Below are 20,007 nucleotides of genomic sequence, written 5' to 3' on the forward strand. Positions count from 1 at the left end.
TATGGAACTTTTTTCTATGAATACAGAAAGTGACGGAGGAGCTACAAACGACATTGTTTATGTCCGTCCGTCCGTCCGTCCGTCCGTCCGTCCGTCCGTCCGTCCGTCCGTCCGTCCGTCCGTCCGTCCGTCCGTCCGTCCGTCCGTCCGTCCGTCCGTCCGTCCGTCCGTCCGTCCGTCCGTCTGTCTGTCTGTCTGTCTGTCTGTCTGTCTGTCTGTCTGTCTGTCTGTCTGTCTGTCTGTCTGTCTGTCTGTCTGTCTGTCTGTCTGTCTGTCTGTCCGTATGTCTGTCTGTCTGTCTGTCTATCTGTATGTCTGTCTGTCCGTCTGTCTGTCTGTCTGTCTGTCTGTCTGTCTGTCTGTCTGTCTGTCTGTCTGTCTGTCTGTCTGTCTGTCTGTCTGTCTGTCTGTCTGTCTGTCTGTCTGTCTGTCCGTATGTCTGTCTGTCTGTCTGTCTGTCTGTCTGTCTATCTGTATGTCTGTCTGTCCGTCCGTCCGTCCGTCCGTCCGTCTGTCTGTCTGTCTGTCTGTCTGTCTGTCTGTCTGTCTGTCTGTCTGTCTGTCTGTCTGTCTGTCTGTCTGTCTGTCTGTCTGTCTGTCTGTCTGTCTGTCTGTCTGTCTGTGACTCCACAGATATTTTATAGGAAACCAGCAGCGCGAGAGCACACGTTTTTCCTGTCGGCACCTTTCCATTGGAAGTCTCACCACCGAGCGTTAGCGACGACCGACCGCCTCCAAAAGCAAAAGAGGGAAGAAGAAAAAAGTTCTTCAATTTACCAGACTTTTTTCAAAACGCATGCATGCGCACATCTAGAGCATATAGATAGATACACACAGTATGCACACAGTTTACACACACTACAAAAGAAGACTGCAGTAAATTAGCAGCTCCGCTCTTTTAAATCGGGGATGAACTCCTAACCGAAGGTTGTCCCCTCCAATTGTACGTTATTTTTACAATCTTTTCACTAGCATGCAACTAGTAAGGCATCTAAAAGCACAGGGCTATGAAGCTACAGGCCCAAGGAGGCAGAACAGTATTCCAAAGGAATGTCATCTCACTTGCCCTGATATCAAATGAAAGCCCTATGGGTGCGAAGATTCATCAGAATTTTGTCGCAACTTCGTTGGTTCATCCGCAACATCTTTGCCACAATAACCTCATTGACGGAAATTCTTGCTACGAACAGCCACAACGTATTGACCTGGTCGCCAGGTTCGGTAGCCGCGTTCACGACGGTGCGTTAACTTCTGAAGTCCACACAATCGATCGGTATTTTTACCCAAAACGTTTCATTGAAATAACAATGGGTGCCAGTGGCATCGACCGTGGCGCAGTCCGGTGGTCATTATCTTGCACTTCCCTGCAATTGCGTCTCCATGCACACTACTTCGCAGTTCACGTTGGCCTCCTAGTAAATTGTTCCAACGGCATTTTGAACGGCCACGAGTCGTTACTTTGATCCCTGGCGTCTACGCTTGTGTATTTGCGCAGGCTTTTCGTGACGATCCGCAATGCCCGCACGCAGGCATGCTTAAATCATACGCACTCCCGGCGACAATGTTTGCGCAGGTGCATCCACTAATATGCGCAATCTTGCCTCGCTCGCCAATGCCACAAGAATCATCCATGCCTTTAAATGTGCCCCACTGCAACCTTGCATTGTCCTTTTCGTCCCTTTGCCCGTCATGTTGGCGTAGTCGTTTGGTACGAACGCTCGTGACAGCGGATATTCCTCTATGACTGACTCTGTGAATGACTGAGTTTATGTTTTCGCTTTTTATCTATTATTCCCCTTTTCCCCTCCCCAAGTGTAGGCTAGCCAAACGGGCCCGTCCTTAATTAACCTCCCTACCATTTCTGTTAAACAGAATGGTAGGGAGGTTAACGAAGAACAACGAAAAAATAACAAAGAACACCTTAATCGAGTTTGTATAGTAAGGAGTAGTGTTTATTTTATTCAATGTAGAAACCTGAAGGTAGGTGAGAGTAAAATGCACAGCAAAAAAAGTGTACTCGGAAAAGCTAAATGGTAAAGCCGATTGTAAATCGGGCCGTACATTTTCAAATACGAATAAAAAGAGATGCATGCAAAAGCAAATATTTTGGAAAATGAGCTATTTCTATCTGTAGATCGCAAGATCATTGGTATTATTCCCGAACTGCGTCACAAGTGACATGTTCTCAACAGTTGGAATGTCTACCTCAACTTTCCTCACATACTCTCAGCCCACGCACCATGCCTCCGTTTTGTGTTTCATTGCTTTCAAGAGTTTATTTTGGTTTGAATGAGGGTCAGCTCCATCTTTGCGTCAGCCAACTCTGCATTATGAGCTCAAGCTCTTCCAAAGAAGCGGCGGCACAGTTCTTTCCCAGATCGTTCCTCAATGGCACAATCAATTCTGTTCTTGTCCACGTTCCGCCTCGCGTTCGTCCCACGGACCATTTCAAGCATCCTCTTGGTCAGTTGTACAGTCAATGTCTGATTTTTCGTGCTCCCTGGGAGCCATGAATTTGTCTGAAAAATCAAATCGGGCACTTCGAAAAAATAATGCATGTCTTTTACTGACCTTAAAAGGTCAAATTCTCGAAAACATTTCCGAATAATATCTTAAGGCCTATTACTAGGCATACCGGTGCTCGTACTGTAACAGGAGACGACGGGTACACGCGTGTATAATTATCGAATACGTACTGCCATCATCATCATCAGCCTGACTACGCCCACTGCAGGGCCAAGACGTCTCCCATACTTCTCCAACTAGTCCGGTATTGTGCTAATTGTGGCCATGTTGTTCCCAATTCTTTTTCTGGATTTCAACTAAAATGTCATTACCTCGCGCTTGTTCCCTCACCCAATCTGCTCTTTTCATACACTTAACGTTACACTCATCATTCTTCTTTCCATAGCTCGTTGCGTCATCCTCAATTTAAGAGAACCCTTTTCGTAAGCCTCCAGGCTTCTGCCCCGTACGTGAGTACAGGTAAGACACAGCTGTTATACACTTTTCTCTTGACGGATAATGGCAACCTGGTGTTCATGATCTGAAAATGCCTGCCAAACGCACGCTACCCATTCTTATTCATCTGATTATTTCAGTCACATGATCCGGATACGTGGTCGCTTCCTTGCCATAAGTAGATATATTCCCTTACCACTTCCTGTGCCTCGCTACCTGTCGTTAACTCCTGTTCTCTTCCGACACTGTTCAACATTACTTTAGTTTTCTGCAGATTAATTTTTAGATCCACCGTTCTGCTTTGCCTCTCCAGGTCAGTGAGCATGCATCGCAATTGGGTCCTTGAGTTACTGAGCAAGGAAATAACATCACCGATTCACAAGGCGATTCACAAGGTACTACGATATTCTCCATTAACTCTTATCCCCAATTTTCCCCAATTCAGGTCTCTGAATACCTCCTGTAAACACGCTGTGAATAGCATTGGAGAGATCGTATCTCCCTGCCTGATACCCGTCTTTATTGGGATTTTGATGCTTTCTTTATGGAGGACTACGGTGCCTGGGGAGACGCTACAGATATCTTTCAGTATTTTTGCATCCTGCTCGTCAACACCCTGACTCCGTGATTCCTGAATGACTGCTGAGTTTTCGACTGAACCAAACCCTTTCTCGTAATCAATGAAAGCTATATGTAAGGGTTGGTTATAATCGGCACATTTCTCTATCACCTGATTGATAGTGTTAATATGGTCTAATGATGAGTAGCATTTAGGAAATCCTGCCTGGTCCTTTGGTTGGCCGGAGTCTAAGTTGCTCTTGATTCTATTTACGATTACCTTAGTAAATACTTTGCAGGCAACGGACAGTAAGCTGATCGGTCTATAATTTATCAAGTCTCTGGCGGCCCCTTTCTTATGGATTAAGATTATGTTGGCGTTCTTCCAAGATTCCGGTACGCTCGAGATCATTAGGCATTGCGTATACAGGGAGGCCAGTTTTTCAAGAACAATCCGCCCAAGGCCCTTCAACGAATCTGCTGTTACCAGATCTCCCCCAGCTGCCCTGCCCCTTTGCATAGCTCCCACGCCTTTCTTTACTTCTTCTGGCTTTACTTTTGGCATGTTAAATTCCTCTAGAATATTTTCTTTTCCATTATTGTCTGGGTGCCACTGGTACTGTACAAATCTCCATAGAACTCCTCGGGCACTTGAACTATTTGATCCATAATATTAATGATATTGACGGCTTTTTTCTCGTAACGCATACATCTTATTCTTGCCAATTCCAAGTTCCTTCTTCACTGCTTTTAGGCTTCCTCTGTTTCGCAGAGCATGTTCAATTCTATTCATATCACACTTCCTTATGCCAGCTGTCTTACGCTAGTTAACTTGGAAAGTTGTGCCAGTTCTATTCAACCTATAGGGTTAATGGCTTTCATACATTGGCGTTTCTTAATCAGATCTTTGTTCTACTGCGATAGCTTACTGGTATCCTGTCTAGCAATGTTACCACCGACTTCTATTGCACACTCCTTAATGATGCCCATAAGATTGTCGTTCATTGCTTCAACACTAAAGTCCTCTTCCTGAGTTTAAGCAGTCTACTTGTTCTGTAGCTTGATCTGGAATTCCTCGATTTTCGCTCTTACCAATGACTCATTGATCGGTTTGTTATGTACTAGTTTCTTCCGTTCCCTCCTCAAGTCTAGACTAATTTGAGTTCTTACCATCCTATGGTCACAGCAATGCACCTTGCCGATCCCGTCCACATCTTGTATGACAGCTGGGTTAGCGCAGAGTATGAAGTCTATTTCATTTCTAGTCTCGCCGTTCGGGCACTTTCGGCTATCCCGCTTGCGGAAGAAGGTATTTATTATCCGCATATTATTCTTTTGTACAAACACTTCTTATAACTCTCCCCTGCTATTCCTACAACGTATGCCATTTTCTCCCACTGACTTCTCTCCAACCTCCTTCTTGCCTACCCTGGCACTGAAGTCGCCCATCAGTATAGTATATGTTGTTTCTAGTTTACCTATCGCCGATTCTACATCTTCATAAAAGCTTTCGACTTCCTTGTCATCATGACTGGATGTATGTGCGTAGACCTGTATGACCTTGAATTTGTACCTCTTATCAAGTTTCACGACAAGACCTGTACCCTCTCATTAATGCTATAGAATTCCTGTATGTTACCAGCTATGTCCTTATTAAACAGGAATCCGACTCCTAGTTCTCGTCTCTTTGCTAAGCCCCAGCAGCACAGGACGTGCCCACTTTTTAGCACTCTATATGCTTCTTTTGTCCTCCCAATGCACTGTGTCCCGTGACAATTGCCCGTCCACACGCAATATTTTACATACGCTTGACCTCGTGACACCATTGTGTTAAGGCAAAGCTGGCTTTCGGAAACCGATATTATGCAACGCCTATGCTTTCTAAGGTTCGTAGACAATCGCGAGGACTACAGAGGCTGAGACAGTGCCATTTCGCACAGCGGCGATTCATTTTAAGGAAAAACAAGGCACCCAACGGCTAGAACCTTAATAGCGATCCTTAAAGCAGCTAAGCCTAGCGTTGCTGCGCTGATGGCTGCGGCTGCCAGCGCATATGCATGCGAGAGCGCTGGTTCGAGGCGGCGAGATAATGTAAACGGTGGTGTTGGCATTGATTAATGCCGTTTCGAAGATGCAATCACTGCAAACGTCCGAAAAATTGGACTACGAAGGGTTCTTGCGTCTGAAATGACAGACACTCTTATGCATTTACTCTATGGGACACGTGGTGGTACCACGAAGCCGCCTGCATTATCGGACATTTCACAAAAATCGGGCGTCCGGACAATCGGTCGTTGACTGTACACCGGTGACTCCTCCATACGACGGCACGGCGTCAAAGACAATTCTTTGCGATTCCTCTCTTTAACTCGAGCCAGATTAGGGCGACTTTCGTTCCCTTCCAAGAAACTGATAGCTAATTTTCCCAGATTATTGCACAAAGTCCCTGCGTTCTCCCTTAGTTTTTCCAGACTATTCAGAATCCCTGAGAATTCGCTTTTCTTCTACTTGGTAGACAGCCTGCATATCGCACATCGGCGGCACAGGAGATGCGTGGTTTCATGTGTTTCTTTTCCACAGGTGTTCTTCTTGTTATGCCTTCTTCTTATGTTCTTCTCATGTTTTTTTGGAATTATTTCTGTCAGGCCACTTGCACGTGCCGTTGTGGCTATCACCTACACTAGTTGTCGCTATTGCTGTAGTGATACATGCTCTCTTGCTTGGCGATTTTTTATAGAAAAAAATTGTTAGCCTTTTTCGCAATTCTCCATGGTGGCGCATGCGCAATAGCGTTCCTGGTGTTTTTTCCTAAAAGCATACTTAGTTGCAATTGAGTGTCCTTCCTGTCCACGTCTCATTTTTCCGCTATGCTTCAGCGCTCCACTTTGCAAAAGTGATGTGAAAGCAGCAAGCCCAGCAGTTTACTATTCTAAAGCTTGTTCTTGTATATATTATCGAGAATTAACGAATCTTTCAGGCACATTTAGTAAAACCTAGTTGCTAGGGGACATATGAAGCAAACAAATATGATGCCATACGAAGTCGACGGCTGCAATACCACGGCGTGTCTTCACGAATATATGGGAAACGACTGATACCATCTTTCCGCCATCCGAGCTGAAGGTGAATGAAAAGCACAATATTATTATCGCATCGTCTTACGAGTAACGTATGCATGGCCTGCTTATGTGTCGTAACAACTGTTGAGACACGTGACTTTTCTTTGATGCGCTTCGAACTAGTCGTTCTAGAGCCATATCTAGAATCGACCGCGCAACGAAGGGTCAGGCTGCAAGAAGGATCCACTCGAACGTACGCAACCACAAATCTACCGTGGGAACAACGGAGCAATATGCAAGGCGATGGTGATCAAGTAGGCGCAGTCGTCGAAGATGATGCACCCATACAAGCGAATTCATTGCCAGGGACGCAGGCAAGTGTTGGTACTTGGTTATATGTAGCTTTCTAGGCGACCTTGATTAGTTTTCTTGTAAGGACAACTTTGTGGGGTCGGTAGCATAGCAATGTTGCGTCGCCTTACCTCACACGCATAATTTCAAATGTGCAAGGACCCTTGAACATTGCTTATTGTTTAGACTACTATTAAGGACCAAAGCTCTCCTGTAACTGTAGCGTCTGAGATCTGAAGCATGCAAAATATTGTAGCGTTTCCATGAGAGTTGCAGCTCGTTTGTAAAAATTCTGGACGATGTTTTCGCAATCTTGGGTCTTTTTCGAATGTCAAAAAGGCACTTTTGCTCTTCAGGCAAACGTGCCTAAGCACTAGGGCCGGTCTATTAGTAAGCAGCGATTGAAATCCTCAATCATGTTGAATTATATCAATAATGGGCTTTTGCGTGCCGAAACCACAATCAGATATTCGCGCACGCCATAGTGGGGTAGTACAGCAATTTGAACCACCTGCGCCTCTTTAAGTTGCACCTATATCTAAGCGCAATGGCATTTTTTCATTTCACGCCCCATCGGAATGCGGCTGCGAAGGTCTCTTTGGCTCAGCTATAAACAGTGCGCTTTTTCAGAGGCGCCTGCAGAAGGGCAGTGCTGTTGTGTGCTAAGAGCGGACTTGGCCTTGCTGGAATTGCCCTCAATTACTCGCTTCTTCGCACCTTTCCCGATGCGCTTTGAAAAATTCGGTGTCATTCCTCTGAGTGAAGGTTAACGAGCAGCGAAGCTGTGTATGTGGGTCCCTTAATGGTGACTTGTCCATTGCCGTGTGTCAAACGCCGTATGTACATAAATAAAAGGAGAAGCACGACTAGTTTCTCCTCCACTATGTTCAGCCTCGCAAGACTCTGGAGCACCGTCGGGGTAAGCATACCCATGTATTGTTGCAAAACCTGAAACGGCACCTTTGACTAACGAAACCTGCCGTGAACAGACGCGCACTTCCGTGCACCCCACGGTCACGCACAACAGAGGCCACACAAAACTGGTTCCTCACAAACAGCCATCTCATGCACTGCCGCTGATCCAGTGTAACGTTCCAAGTTTGCGTGATCGGGGCCGCATGGACGGTTCGCATTTCTTTCCGCTTCGCTGTGTTGGTAGGCAGCACGCTCGCGGGTCTGCCACCGCAGGAGACCGGAAAGAAAGGAAAAGAGATACGGAAGCACTGGGAACACCAGAAAAGGGAAAGCGGTACGAACGTAGACATGGCCAACGCGAGTCAAAGTGCATTATCTGTTCTTATGAGCTTCACCTCCGCCGCGCGCCGGCCCGGTACTACCCTATCTTGGGTATTGGCCCATGTATGGGGACGAATTCTTGATCTACACTGCTCCAACTTTTTCCAGAACCTAGCCATGTAGATCTTTGCTGTAAAATGACGTACAGTTGACCGATTTTTCAGCAGTACCGCAGTACAGCAGTACAGGGTCGACTGACCGGCCTATCATTGGCTTCCAATGACGCGAATTGAGGAGATCAGTAACAACTTGTCGATCTCGTTACTTTGCGCCGTTGGAAGGCGCCGCCCGGCCAGCCCTGCAGTCGACCCTAGCGCGTTAGTGTTGTACCGTTGAAGAATCGGCCACCTGTCCGGAACGATTTCCATTGATTGGCGCATGAAACGCCATAACTGGACCCCATGATGGGCGGTGATATATTGACACGTGTACTTGTTTGTCTTTATTGAACGGCACGTTTCATCACCTAATAAATGTTACCGCACAGCGCAGGATGCGCCTGCATGTGTTGGAAGTTCCTGGAATGTTATCGATGCTTCCATCCACTGTCTGTGACTGAACCTTGTGTAATCTGATCGCATGTGTGAACGACGCGAAAAATGTAGAGCTTTGTGGAAGACGCGCGGGTCCCAGCGATTACTCTGGAACATTCGACGACTGATGTTTAAAAACCGACGCGCCTGACCTGCTGATCAGATTTTCGACGGTTGCCGACTGTGTTCGCTGTTTTCGTTGACCATTGAGTGTAGCCTGTTTTTCTGGGCACAGGTTCGCCCAATAATGTTACTTTCATCATCCACTTATCTTGCCGAGTCCTCAATCGTCACTCCCACGTGACAATATCGCCGCCAGAGGGCAAAGGCCACACGAAATCACGAACTATAGCCCATTTTATCTCCTGTATGCAAGGTTACCGCGAAGCCCTCTGGACACTTCCTTAGCCTTTATTCTGCACAGTGATGTTGGGCTGCTGAGCACGAGGTCGCGGGATCGAGTCCCAGCCACGGCGGCCGCATTTCGATGGGGCCGAAATGCGAAAACACCCGTGTACTTAGATTTTGGTGCACGTATAAAAACCCCAGGTGGTCAAAATTTCCGGAGTCCCCCACTACGGCGTGCATCATAATCAGAAAGTGGTTTTGGCACGTAAAACTCCATATATTATTATTATTATTATTATTATTCTGCACAGTGATGATTCTATGTCGAAAACTTTGTATCTCGCCGAAGAAGCCCGTAGAATAGCTCATCCTCGTACTCTGGCCTCGCAAAGTCGTTCGAAAGAGTGATACGGCGACCGCCACGTAGTACAAGTATCGTTGGAAAAAGGTCACTTGGTCCTTCTTTGGACGCGGCAACGCAAGCGTAGAATGTGCCAAAAGTTCTTGTTACAATATTCAGGTCCACTTGTAGTTGTGGACCGCCTGAGCGGACTCACTTGCGTCATAGCTCGCCTTCTGTGCAATGGTCGGTGACCAAGCAGAACTCGGCTGACTCGTATAGCTCGCCTGAAGCTTTTCTACCCTGCATGTCCATCCTGACTCACCCCACGGGCTTCGTCTGCTTGCGGGGAAATGTAACAGATACGAAAGGCACTGACAAGAAGAAAGAAGACGAAAAGAGCCAGGAGTTTGAGAGGCCGAGCTGCGCTACTATCACGCTATGATCGTCCACCTCCTGTAAATAAAACCATTTCTTCGAAACTCTTCGTAACAATATGTTGGGTACCTGGCTATGGGGGCATCGGGGGTAACGTTCTGCAGACGAGATGGCCACATCAATTGCATCCCACGCTGTTAATAATACGCTGCTGCCCCTGTGACAGATCTGAAGGCTTTCTTATGAAAGAAACTGCGAAACCAGTGTCAATGCATGTGGGAAGCAGAAATAAATACGCGGCGCGTGGTAGAGCCACTGTTACGTTGTTGGTCCTCCGCAACAAAATCACGAACTGATGTCTTCTTCTGTCGTCTCAGAATAGTACACACATTTGGCACAAATTATTTTCTACTTACTGGAAATGAAACTCCGACCTCTTCCTGGTGCCGGTAGGCCAAAGTTGAAAGAAAGAAACATTTTGATCTTGCATACTGCTATTGCATCCTGTTCACCCGTCTACGTTTCTTGGTCAAGAACAGCTCTTTAACTCGAAAAAACTCTTTAACTCCTCGTTTTTTTAATGATGCTATCCCCCATGTTATATGTCCGTTAAATTAGTAGTGCATCATCGTTCCGGACGTCCGCTGTGGCAATTTTGTATAGCACATGCCTGCACGCCCTTGTGTTTGAAAGGCTCTAAAGAAGCGTGCAGTGAATTTTTGCATCTGACATATTTTGTATATCGTATCATTCTTCCACAAAGCATCTTAACACTCATAGTACACGTCATTTCGCCATCGCTATAATCTTACTACACACAGATTCTACGCACTTTCGAGCAACTATATTTAAGGCCCCTTTTTAGCCACTTATCATTAATACATAACTATACAGCGAACTCATTACTACGGGCGTGGCTCTCTATGGCCATCCTGTCTTTTGCGCCATTAAGCATCATTCATTCATTCATTCATTCATTCATTCATTCATCAATCAATCAATCATTCATGAATCAATGAATCATTCATTATTTCATTCATTCATTCATTCATTCATTCATTCATTCGGCTTCTCGCAGGTTGGCGAAACAAGCGAAATTTCCCAGGAACATGATTCGCCTACGCAACCCGACAGCGAGCGGTTGCTACGGAATCCCTATGAAGGAGGTCCTCTGAGGAGTCCGGTTATTACTTCCTCATCGGGAAATCAAGCACACACTAACAATGTTGCTGGGGCAGGCAATCAGAACGTGCATGAACAAAGTAAGTAGTATTTACACGGTCACTCCTCTCAGTGATGAAACTACAGTGAAAAAAAAAACACCCAATACTGAAGCAAGTGACTATGGCATTGCACTGCCCAGCTCGAGGCCGCGGATTTCATCCCGGCGGCGACGGAAGCATATCCATAAAACAACATGAAGGATAAAGAGCCCCAGGTAGCCAGAATTATCACCCCCTCCCCAACTATGGCTTGCCTCCAATTTATATTGTCGGTGTCACGCGTAAAGCCCATAAATAAATTATCAAGACACCAAATGTTTGCCTTCCTGGGTTGAGAGCTGTGAAACTGAAGGTGTCTGATGGCTTGAAGACCAGGCGTAGTTGGAAAAATCACCCATCATGATGGGTTTGTTGATATTCGGACAAAAAAGAACAACTAGCAATATGTGTATTTCTGTGTACAGAGAAGCTACTAGAAACCTTCCATATTTTGGAGCGCAGCTCTTTGGCGTCCGTTCCTGGGTTTCGCGTCGTCGTCGGCCTCGTAACCAGCTCGCCGACAAATCTGCTCCGCCGCCGCCGCGCATGCGCGCTGTCGGCTCTCCGGGCGAGGGAGGATGATGGAAGGGAGGAGGAGAGACTGTGGAGGAGGGCTGGCTACACAAATGGCTCTTTGGCGTCCGTTCCTGGGTTTCGCGTCGTCGTCGGCCTCGTAACCAGCTCGCCGACGAATCTGCTCCGCCGCCGCCGCGCATGCGCGCTGTCGGCTCTCCGGGCGAGGGAGGATGATGGAAGGGAGGAGGAGAGACTGTGGAGGAGGGCTGGCTACACAAATGGCTCTTTGGCATCCGTTCCTGCGTTTCGCGTCGTCGTCGGCCTCGTAACCAGCTCGCCGACGAATCTGCTCCGCCGCCGCCGCGCATGCGCGCTGTCGGCTCTCCGGGCGAGGGAGGATGATGGAAGGGAGGAGGAGAGACTGTGGAGGAGGGCTGGCTACGCAAATGGCTCATTGGCGTCCGTTCCTGGGTTTCGCGTCGTCGTTGTCGTCGGCCTCGTAACCAGCTCCGCCCCCCTTTCATCCCCCCAGCGCTAGCAGCGACCGACTGATACCGCTTTCGTGAGTCCGCTACCGCACTCACGAAAGACGTCGTGCACTTCCTGCAACTCGCATTAACCGTCCATCGATCCACACCAATGTTAGTAGTGGGGGACTTTAATGTTGTCATAAAGACAAACAGCAATTTCCTAACACTTATGCGGGAGAACATCCCGTTCCTCTCGCTCGTAACGCGTCCCACGGCTGTGACAACCTCGCGAGGCACTTGTATAGATCTCGTCTTTGAGAATCAAGCATTGGTGTACCAAGTCGAACATATATCAGTCTATTTCTCCGACCACAAAGCTTCCTTCATGACTGTCAAGAACTGTTAGTGCAGTCTTTGTTAAAGGAATACATGTGAAAAATAAAAAAAAAACATTCTGTGATAGCGCATACATGTGTTGCTCGATTTCTTTGCCTCAATCTATCGAAAAGGTGAAACAGCTTATTTGCTGCGCTCAAATTTCGCATTAGGAAGTAACGTAATCGTCGGTAATTTTTTAGTAAGGGTTATTTCACAACTTAAAAAAACACCGCGTTGATTAGGACAGGTGAGAACATTATTCACTCTTGAAGTCAAAGGTCTCACAGAAGCCCGTCTGGTCGGGATGAAGCATGAAGCAATAAAACAACAGACACTGAACAAAAGAAGTACTAAAAAAGGACGAAATCTAAAAGGTGTTTCTGCTTCCTTACCGAAGCCTTGTTCACAATGGGATGAAGGAAAGTTCATCGAAGCATATGCAAACTTCAGAACGTTACGTAAGCAGCGCGTGCATGATGGGGAGAGTTCCCTCATTTATATTAAGCGTGTGACGTGTTTGTTCAGACAATCTAATCTAGACATCCAGAGATGAACGGAGCATGCTGAACATTACAAAAAGCTTAACCAAATTTCATAATTCATAATTATGTAGATGCTTGGTTTTAGATCTCAAATAGGGTTATCTTTTCAAACAGTTTTTAGTCCTTTTGTTCGCTTTTGTGCTTGTCGTACTCTCGCGACTGAAAGATATGCGCTGTTTGAAATGCCGTATGTGATAGCGCAACCGAGTTTCATGGCGTGTTCGTCGCCGACTGTCGACTATCGTAAGTTTTTAGGATGCACTTGCGGTCGTGCGAGATCTTGCGGACATCTCAACGGTTTGATGGACAGCTTTTCTCTTCAATGCCGCGTCTCCTCTACTTGCTCTGGCGGCTGATGAGGATACTGGCACCTTCCCCAAAGGTGCTCGTGCCGCTACAGTGAGCAAACACCTAACAAAAAAAAATTATCCGACGATTACGATACTCCCTAATGCGAAATTTCAGCGCAGCTCTATACGTGTTTCCGTTTCGCGATATTTTGAAGCAAAGAATTTGAGAGAGACATGTAGCAGAGTCGGTAATGGTCGAAAATCTGATCTGCGGATCAAGCGAGCCGGCGTTTATACATGACTCGTCAAAGGTTCCAGTGTGATCGCTGGTGCCGCATGGCTTCCAGAAAGTACTATACAATTCGCATAGCGCATACAATCAGATTAAGAAACAATCTCACACAATAACAACCAAAGCAAGCGCGAACGAGACCGACCCAACAGAACCAAACAGGCGCGGGCGAGAGCTGTGGCGCGAGCAGACGATAGTACGAAACGAGCGGATCGGCTGAGACCAGACACGAGTGCGCATCGAGCCGTAAGGAGGGTCCGCATGACACCAGCATCGCGCGCGCACGTCACTGAAGGGGCCGCTCTCATTGGTCTCCGCCATTCGCGGCTCGCGTCCTTCGTCTCCCACTCCAGCGAAGGGGGGCGGAGCTGGTTACGAGGCCGACAACGCCGACGACGACGCGAAACCCAGGAACGGACGCCAAAGAGCTGCGCTCTAAAACACAATTGCTTCTACTTATATTACATCTGTGCATGTGATCGTTAACATCTTTTGCTGCCTTCTAGATTAGGCAATAGACCAACAGACTACCAAGATATCAGCACTAGCAATGAGTATTTTGCCTTAACGGCCATCTTTCCTATAATATAGAGAAGAAATAGAAAGTGTTCGGCAATTCGTTTAATAAATATGACTGCCAATGATTTTTAAACAAATTTGTTTCTCAAGAAAGGCACCAAGTATGTGATTTCTGATGCACATGCTGCTGCACCAGAACCGCTGCAAACTTTGTCCGACGCCTTCGAGTCTCTTTCCATCTCAGCTTCTCAAGTAACGCAGCCGTCGTATGAGGACAGCACCGATCTTCCAGCAGCAAACGCGGCTGCAATGGCGGCTGTCCTCCCGTCAGTCATATTGGAGACCCTACGACGAGCGTGGTATGTCGGTTTTTTTTTTGAAGCAGCGCATTGAGAAAAAGGGGCACAAGTAGCAAGACAGGATAGATTTACTCGCTTACAAGGTATCTCTGGTACCTACAAAAATGGTGAGGTTGAGAAAACCTGTCTCAAAATACAATGAAATCAGAACCACTGCGGCATATTTTATTGGCAAAGCAATGCTCGCACAATACTAAAGTTGGGCATTCCGTCTTCACCTGGAGCAATTACCTTTTGTCCGCTTTCATTTCTATTCAACGTATGATTTGTACGTATCATATAAAGGGAATAATTTTAACGTATGTCATCTCTGCCCTTGTTCGCTGCTTTCTGTAGTCTTGTAACCAATGAAGAAAGAGTGCAGCACATGCTGTTTCTCTTCTACGCATGCTACAAAGGATTTAAGAATTAGGGCGCTTGTTTCCTTGTGCTATACATTAAAAAAATGTACCAACATCTTGAGGACAGCGAAAACAAACATGACTTTTTATTTGGACTGCTTGGGGCGACACGTCTGTAAACAGGTCAATAAAAAGCTCCAGACAATGCACAAGCGCCGCAATCAGAAGGCACGTACCTAGGGAGGGAGCGGGGGCGGCATACCCCCCCCCCGCTCCCCTTCCATGCCACCACTACTCACACACATTGCTAAAGCGCCGTCCAATCAATCATGAGACTTGTAAGCTATTCGGCCGGAGAACATTTTGCTGCCTTTTTCACTCCTTTTCGATGGCAGTAGTTATCGGCATCTCCTGGGGTGTAAAGAGCAGCTTTCTCATCGATTCGGTGCCCGCACGATTAAGTCGAGATGCGTTCAGTTGTCCCCATGTATTAGCAGGCAGGGCTTAAACCTTTCTTTAATGTTTTTGTATTTTATTTCGCAATCAACATTTTCTGTGCCCGTCAATTCAATGGTCACGCGCATATCTGTTGCTTTGTTAGTTCAACCATCTTTGTTTACACTGATCCAGGGACCATGCAAAGAAATCCGGTCGTAGCCAGCTGGTCTATACTCGCGTGGAACGAGTTGCGGTCAGAGAAAACTTTTCCTTGTGCTCCATTGTTTTCTCGAGCGACGGCTCACAGTGAGGCTGACATATTCGTGCTAGCATCTAACCGCGATATGCTTAGACAATGTGGAAACTAAAATCATGCGAAACAGCGTCCATCATCAAACCCTGTAATAACCTGTAAATCCATAAACAATAAGACTGTCATACATTACCTCGTCTGGTTTTTTCCCTAATTGTAAAGCAGTTCTCGTGCAAAATTGGCAACTGGAAGCAAGACTCGTAAGGAGTTGAGAAACTAGGCGATCCACTAAGGGAGAGAGCCAAGGCAACATCCATACAGGAAGTAAAGGCAAAATGAACGAATTTAACCATTCTTTAACAATAGTTATGGACCAAATTTTTTATTTAAAAGGGAAGTAGAGAAAACACCACCGGAAGTGGAGAATGATTCTGTGTTTTCGATGACGCTTCTAACAGTTATCAGTCGCGTCGCCCAAGACTTCTCTGCTGTGCTAATATGGCTGTTTTTCTAACCTTCGGAAGTGGGCGCAGTACGTCTAGAACCGTAGCGTCCGGCGCTTTACATGGGTGTTCAGGACTGAGGGCTGCGTTTCTTTACGGAACTTCCCAAATAACACTACGAGTCAGTTTTAATAAATATCTTGATAAAGCAGTAAGCAAGGGCCCCGAATGAATACTGATTGTTGGGCAAATATATAGTTCTCTATAATTCTTCCAGAGCTAAGTCAAAAAACGATACTAGAAGTCTTTATTTTCCAATTTTGTTTGTTTACTTGTTCTTGGCAGTGTTCTTCATGTATCTCACAGGCGTACTTGTGAGATAAATCCTATTTCATTTTTATTCAGCGGGCTTACGCATTTTCGTGGCGAATTGTGGGCATTATTCTCATTTCAACTAGCAATGATCCACCCCCCTCGCCCTATTTTGCATAGCAAAGTTACCATGGGTTCCCCCCACAGAAAAAAAATCCTGGTTACACGCTTGGCACTGGGTATCTGCCATGTATATTTGCAACGTGTTCCTACGTCTTACTTTCGTATTTTAATAAAACTACAAACAATTATTTTATCATTTGTAGTAAATGCCAGATCATAGTACAAAATTTAGGCAAATTTGCAGGGAATAGGAATAGCTGAGGTTAAAAGAAGCATAAATTCCAACCACGTCTTACGAAAGCTTTAACTGTTGAAATATTCTTATTGCATCATTCAGAAACATTTCTAAGATCCTAAAGATTACCTTGGTGCTGTAATTGTAGAAAGCTCTGAATGACCAACAATACATCGACAGTGATCCTAATTGTTTTATTTTGTGGGGGAATGATTGCACACTTTGATCCGGCATTCTTCACGGTGTCATGCCGGAAAGAGTGCTTGCTCTTTGACCCCGGATAGCTCTTCTTTATCATTTTTGTTTTACATGCGGAATATGCAAAACGTTTAGTCATTGAAGGTCGTATTGATAACGTTACTCAATAATAGCACCGAGACACAAAGAGACCCGAAGTAGTGTTTATTATTCCGTTGTACCGGAATAGCACTGTCAGTGGAAATTCATCAATCGTAGAGAAACCAAAAACAAAAAAATTATAATGTACAAAAACACATGTTAAATACTCAACTGGCCCACTAAACACGTCTATTGAATGATCGAAAGGTTACGTTGACGCTCTTATTAGGTCATCAGAACAGCTGTCTTTCCAGCAAATGTCTAGCCATAGGAAAGCTTAATTTTTGCATAATTTAAAACCAGCGTGTTTGGTTTGCTTGCTAAGTTCAATTCAATTCAATTTTCAGTTTATTTCCATAGTATAACAGGACGTCTAGAACGAAAATTATCCAATTCACAGATTCAGGCCACCTGTGCAAGGCATACACCAAGTAAACAAAGTACCCAGTCATGCAGAACTGACTAAACGGGAAGTATTCAGTGACAGAGGAGCTGAAACTATTCAACATGCACTTTCAGGCCGTTACTCAACATCCTCATGAACACACATGAACCGCCGCAGGCCCCTCCGTCGGGAACACCCGGGCAAGCAGAAGGAGAAGGTCTTTCCACTGCAGGGTCATCACAGCCGCTCTCACCTGTCGCCATGTTCAATGAAAGTAGTGAAATAACATATGCTACGTTGAGTGCTCGCATCATTCATGGTGTGTACCGTCAGCGTTCCGCATTTCATCAGCCTTCGTCAGATCCGCCTGCCAACACATTTCAGAATGGAACCCATGTGAGTACGCCCGACGGAAATTTCAAGTAGCAAACAATAGATAAACCGGCCGCGTCCTGTTGATGTAAAGGGTCGGTTTCGGTTACAGCGTACAAAATTTTGATAGGATTTTCTCGCGCACGATTTGATGAAAGGCACCGTAATGACGACTAAAGAAATCGATTAGCTTATTCAAGCACTTTAAATGTAGACTGAATGAGTGGCCTTCTTCAGATTATCGCTCGCTTAAGCATACATCATGTCGAAAAACGAGTGACACCGTCAACATTACGTGTTAAGCTCAGTCGACCAGATGTTCGTACTTTAACCTCAAATCACGAATTTTAAATCAAGTTGCTGATTTTATTACCCTGTCTAATGTTTCCCTTATCTCGTTAAACTTTCCGCAAGACGTATGCAGAATGAAAGAAAGTGAAGTAAAAGATTTAAATCTCCATCGCGCAGGATTTGCAGCATTATGCAGGTGGACATAATTTGCATCGCCCAAAGGTTGTAGCTGCTTGAATCTTGGGGTGCTGTTCGCCTGACTTAGTTCACTTAAATCACAATAAGTGCAACGACCGATGTCGATGACAAGAGGCCTAAGAGCACTGCACGGCCTATTACTGTTTGTTGATGGCAGTACTGCCAAACTGCGAAGCTTGTTTCCTCCTAACTCTCTTGAAAGATCACCTGATTTGCCTACATTCTTTCGAGATGTGGTAGTTCAGTTTGTCAACATGCTTTATGTAAAGATGCGTTTTGTGTCATGCAAGCACATGGCAAATACCTTGGTATAATTTATTTCTATATTCGATAATTGAAATAACAATTTACATCACTTAAATGAAATCATGTTGCACTGCAGGATTGTAAGGCTGACAACATACTTTCGCTTGAAGTTCCCATACAGTAGAATACGTCCGCATGCTTATACTATGCTCTGCATACAAAATAATTGCGTGGAACCATTATTAAAATTGGACATAAAATGGTGCCCCGAATTCCAAAAAGGAAAACGCGTGACAACAAAATGTTCGACTTTCCGACACTATTGTCAAATTGTGAAACATGTGCAATGTGATTTCTCGTTTGCTGTGTACCGGTGGAGCACACCCACAATTACCTGCTGAAAGTCGTTTACAGTAAATGGCGTTTAAAGAACGAAAATACGCGGCCGTTCTGTCTTTACTGCGAAAACTTGACCTAGCACGTAAAAACTGCTATTTCTGCCCAGGTTACTCTGTCTTTTGCAAGTCCCTCCTAAATTCGAGTATACGCATGTATAGATTCTCAGCTTAGCGATCGGCTTATCGTACTTGGTGCTGGTTGTACGTCAATATTTGCTTCACAGTGCCCAGAAATGAGCAGCAAAACTGCAACAGCAATTGTTCATAACGATCAAAGGGCATCCGAACCTTGTGCTGTTAAGGGCTAGTCAACCAGGATTGTATCCGTGTGGAGACATGAAACTCCCAATATGTGGGCCGATCGCGAAGATACTGAAATGGCGAGGCGGCCCGTGTCGCAGATGAAGCAGGCGTTAAGCTCTCCCAATACCTGGGCCAAACCCGAAGGTAGTGCAATACGTGTCACCCCTTGGCAGATGTGAACCAGGCGTGAATCACATCCCATACGCGCACCTATCCCAAAGATAGTGCAATACCGGGTCGACCCGCGGCTGTGAAGCAGGCGTTGACCGCTCCCTATGCGTGCACCGATGCCTAAGATCGTACAATGCTGGGCTGACCCACGGCGGAGGTGCACTTCGCCTTTGAGAGGCCTACATACACAGCACCACTGGTCATCATTCCACACAGTGAAAGGCCCCTGAAATTTTTATTGTGAAGTCATTTCTTGTCTTTTGTACATCCAGTGTGCGCTAGATACTGTGGCGGACAGATGCTGCGATATGTAGGCCTCTTCGTGAAATAAAGCGGTTGCGGTGTACAAATAGAGACCGAGTAAATTTCTCAATATACTTTCCAGGTGCTCAAATGAAGCCACTGATGATAGTCGGGCAGTGAACATGGCTATATGCCAGAAAAGAAGTGGTTATACCATGCAAAACTACACTAGGCCAACCCGACACCAATTTCAGTCTAACTGTCGGGAGCAGCATTTTTACTTCGTGTCGGTGCCTCTGTCACATTGTACCGACACCGACAATCTCCCGACAGCCGGCTGAGAGATCACCGTCGGTACATTGTGAAAGATGGTCCGCCACAATGGAAGGAACGCTGTTCTTTCCTTTCCAGAGTTGTTGCCGACCATCGGCATTCTGAAATCGGTGTCGCGTTGGCCTATTGTG

General features: G+C 45.9%; 1 protein-coding gene across 6 annotated transcripts in view; it reads left to right on the forward strand.

The window, feature by feature from the left end:
- Positions 1–6,755: 6,755 nt before the first annotated feature.
- LOC139050915 (uncharacterized) overlaps positions 6,756–20,007 on the forward strand; it is a 35,788-nt gene continuing 22,536 nt past the window's right edge. For 4 of the 6 annotated variants that reach the window (XR_011509126.1, XM_070527765.1, XM_070527766.1 and 1 more), the window contains exons 1-4: positions 6,756–6,952; positions 10,903–11,086; positions 14,338–14,452; positions 17,456–17,717. Coding sequence is in view for 3 of the 6 variants with exons in the window: in XM_070527765.1 (XP_070383866.1) it covers positions 6,872–6,952; positions 10,903–11,086; positions 14,338–14,452; positions 17,456–17,717 (642 nt within the window). In the remaining 3 variants the exon portion in view is untranslated. The remainder of the gene's footprint in view (positions 6,953–10,902; positions 11,087–14,337; positions 14,453–17,455; positions 17,718–20,007) is intronic. The other 2 variants (XR_011509127.1, XR_011509128.1) reach the window with 1 other exon arrangement.

Source organism: Dermacentor albipictus, chromosome 10, assembly GCF_038994185.2.
Source record: "Dermacentor albipictus isolate Rhodes 1998 colony chromosome 10, USDA_Dalb.pri_finalv2, whole genome shotgun sequence".
Taxonomy (NCBI): domain Eukaryota; kingdom Metazoa; phylum Arthropoda; class Arachnida; order Ixodida; family Ixodidae; genus Dermacentor; species Dermacentor albipictus.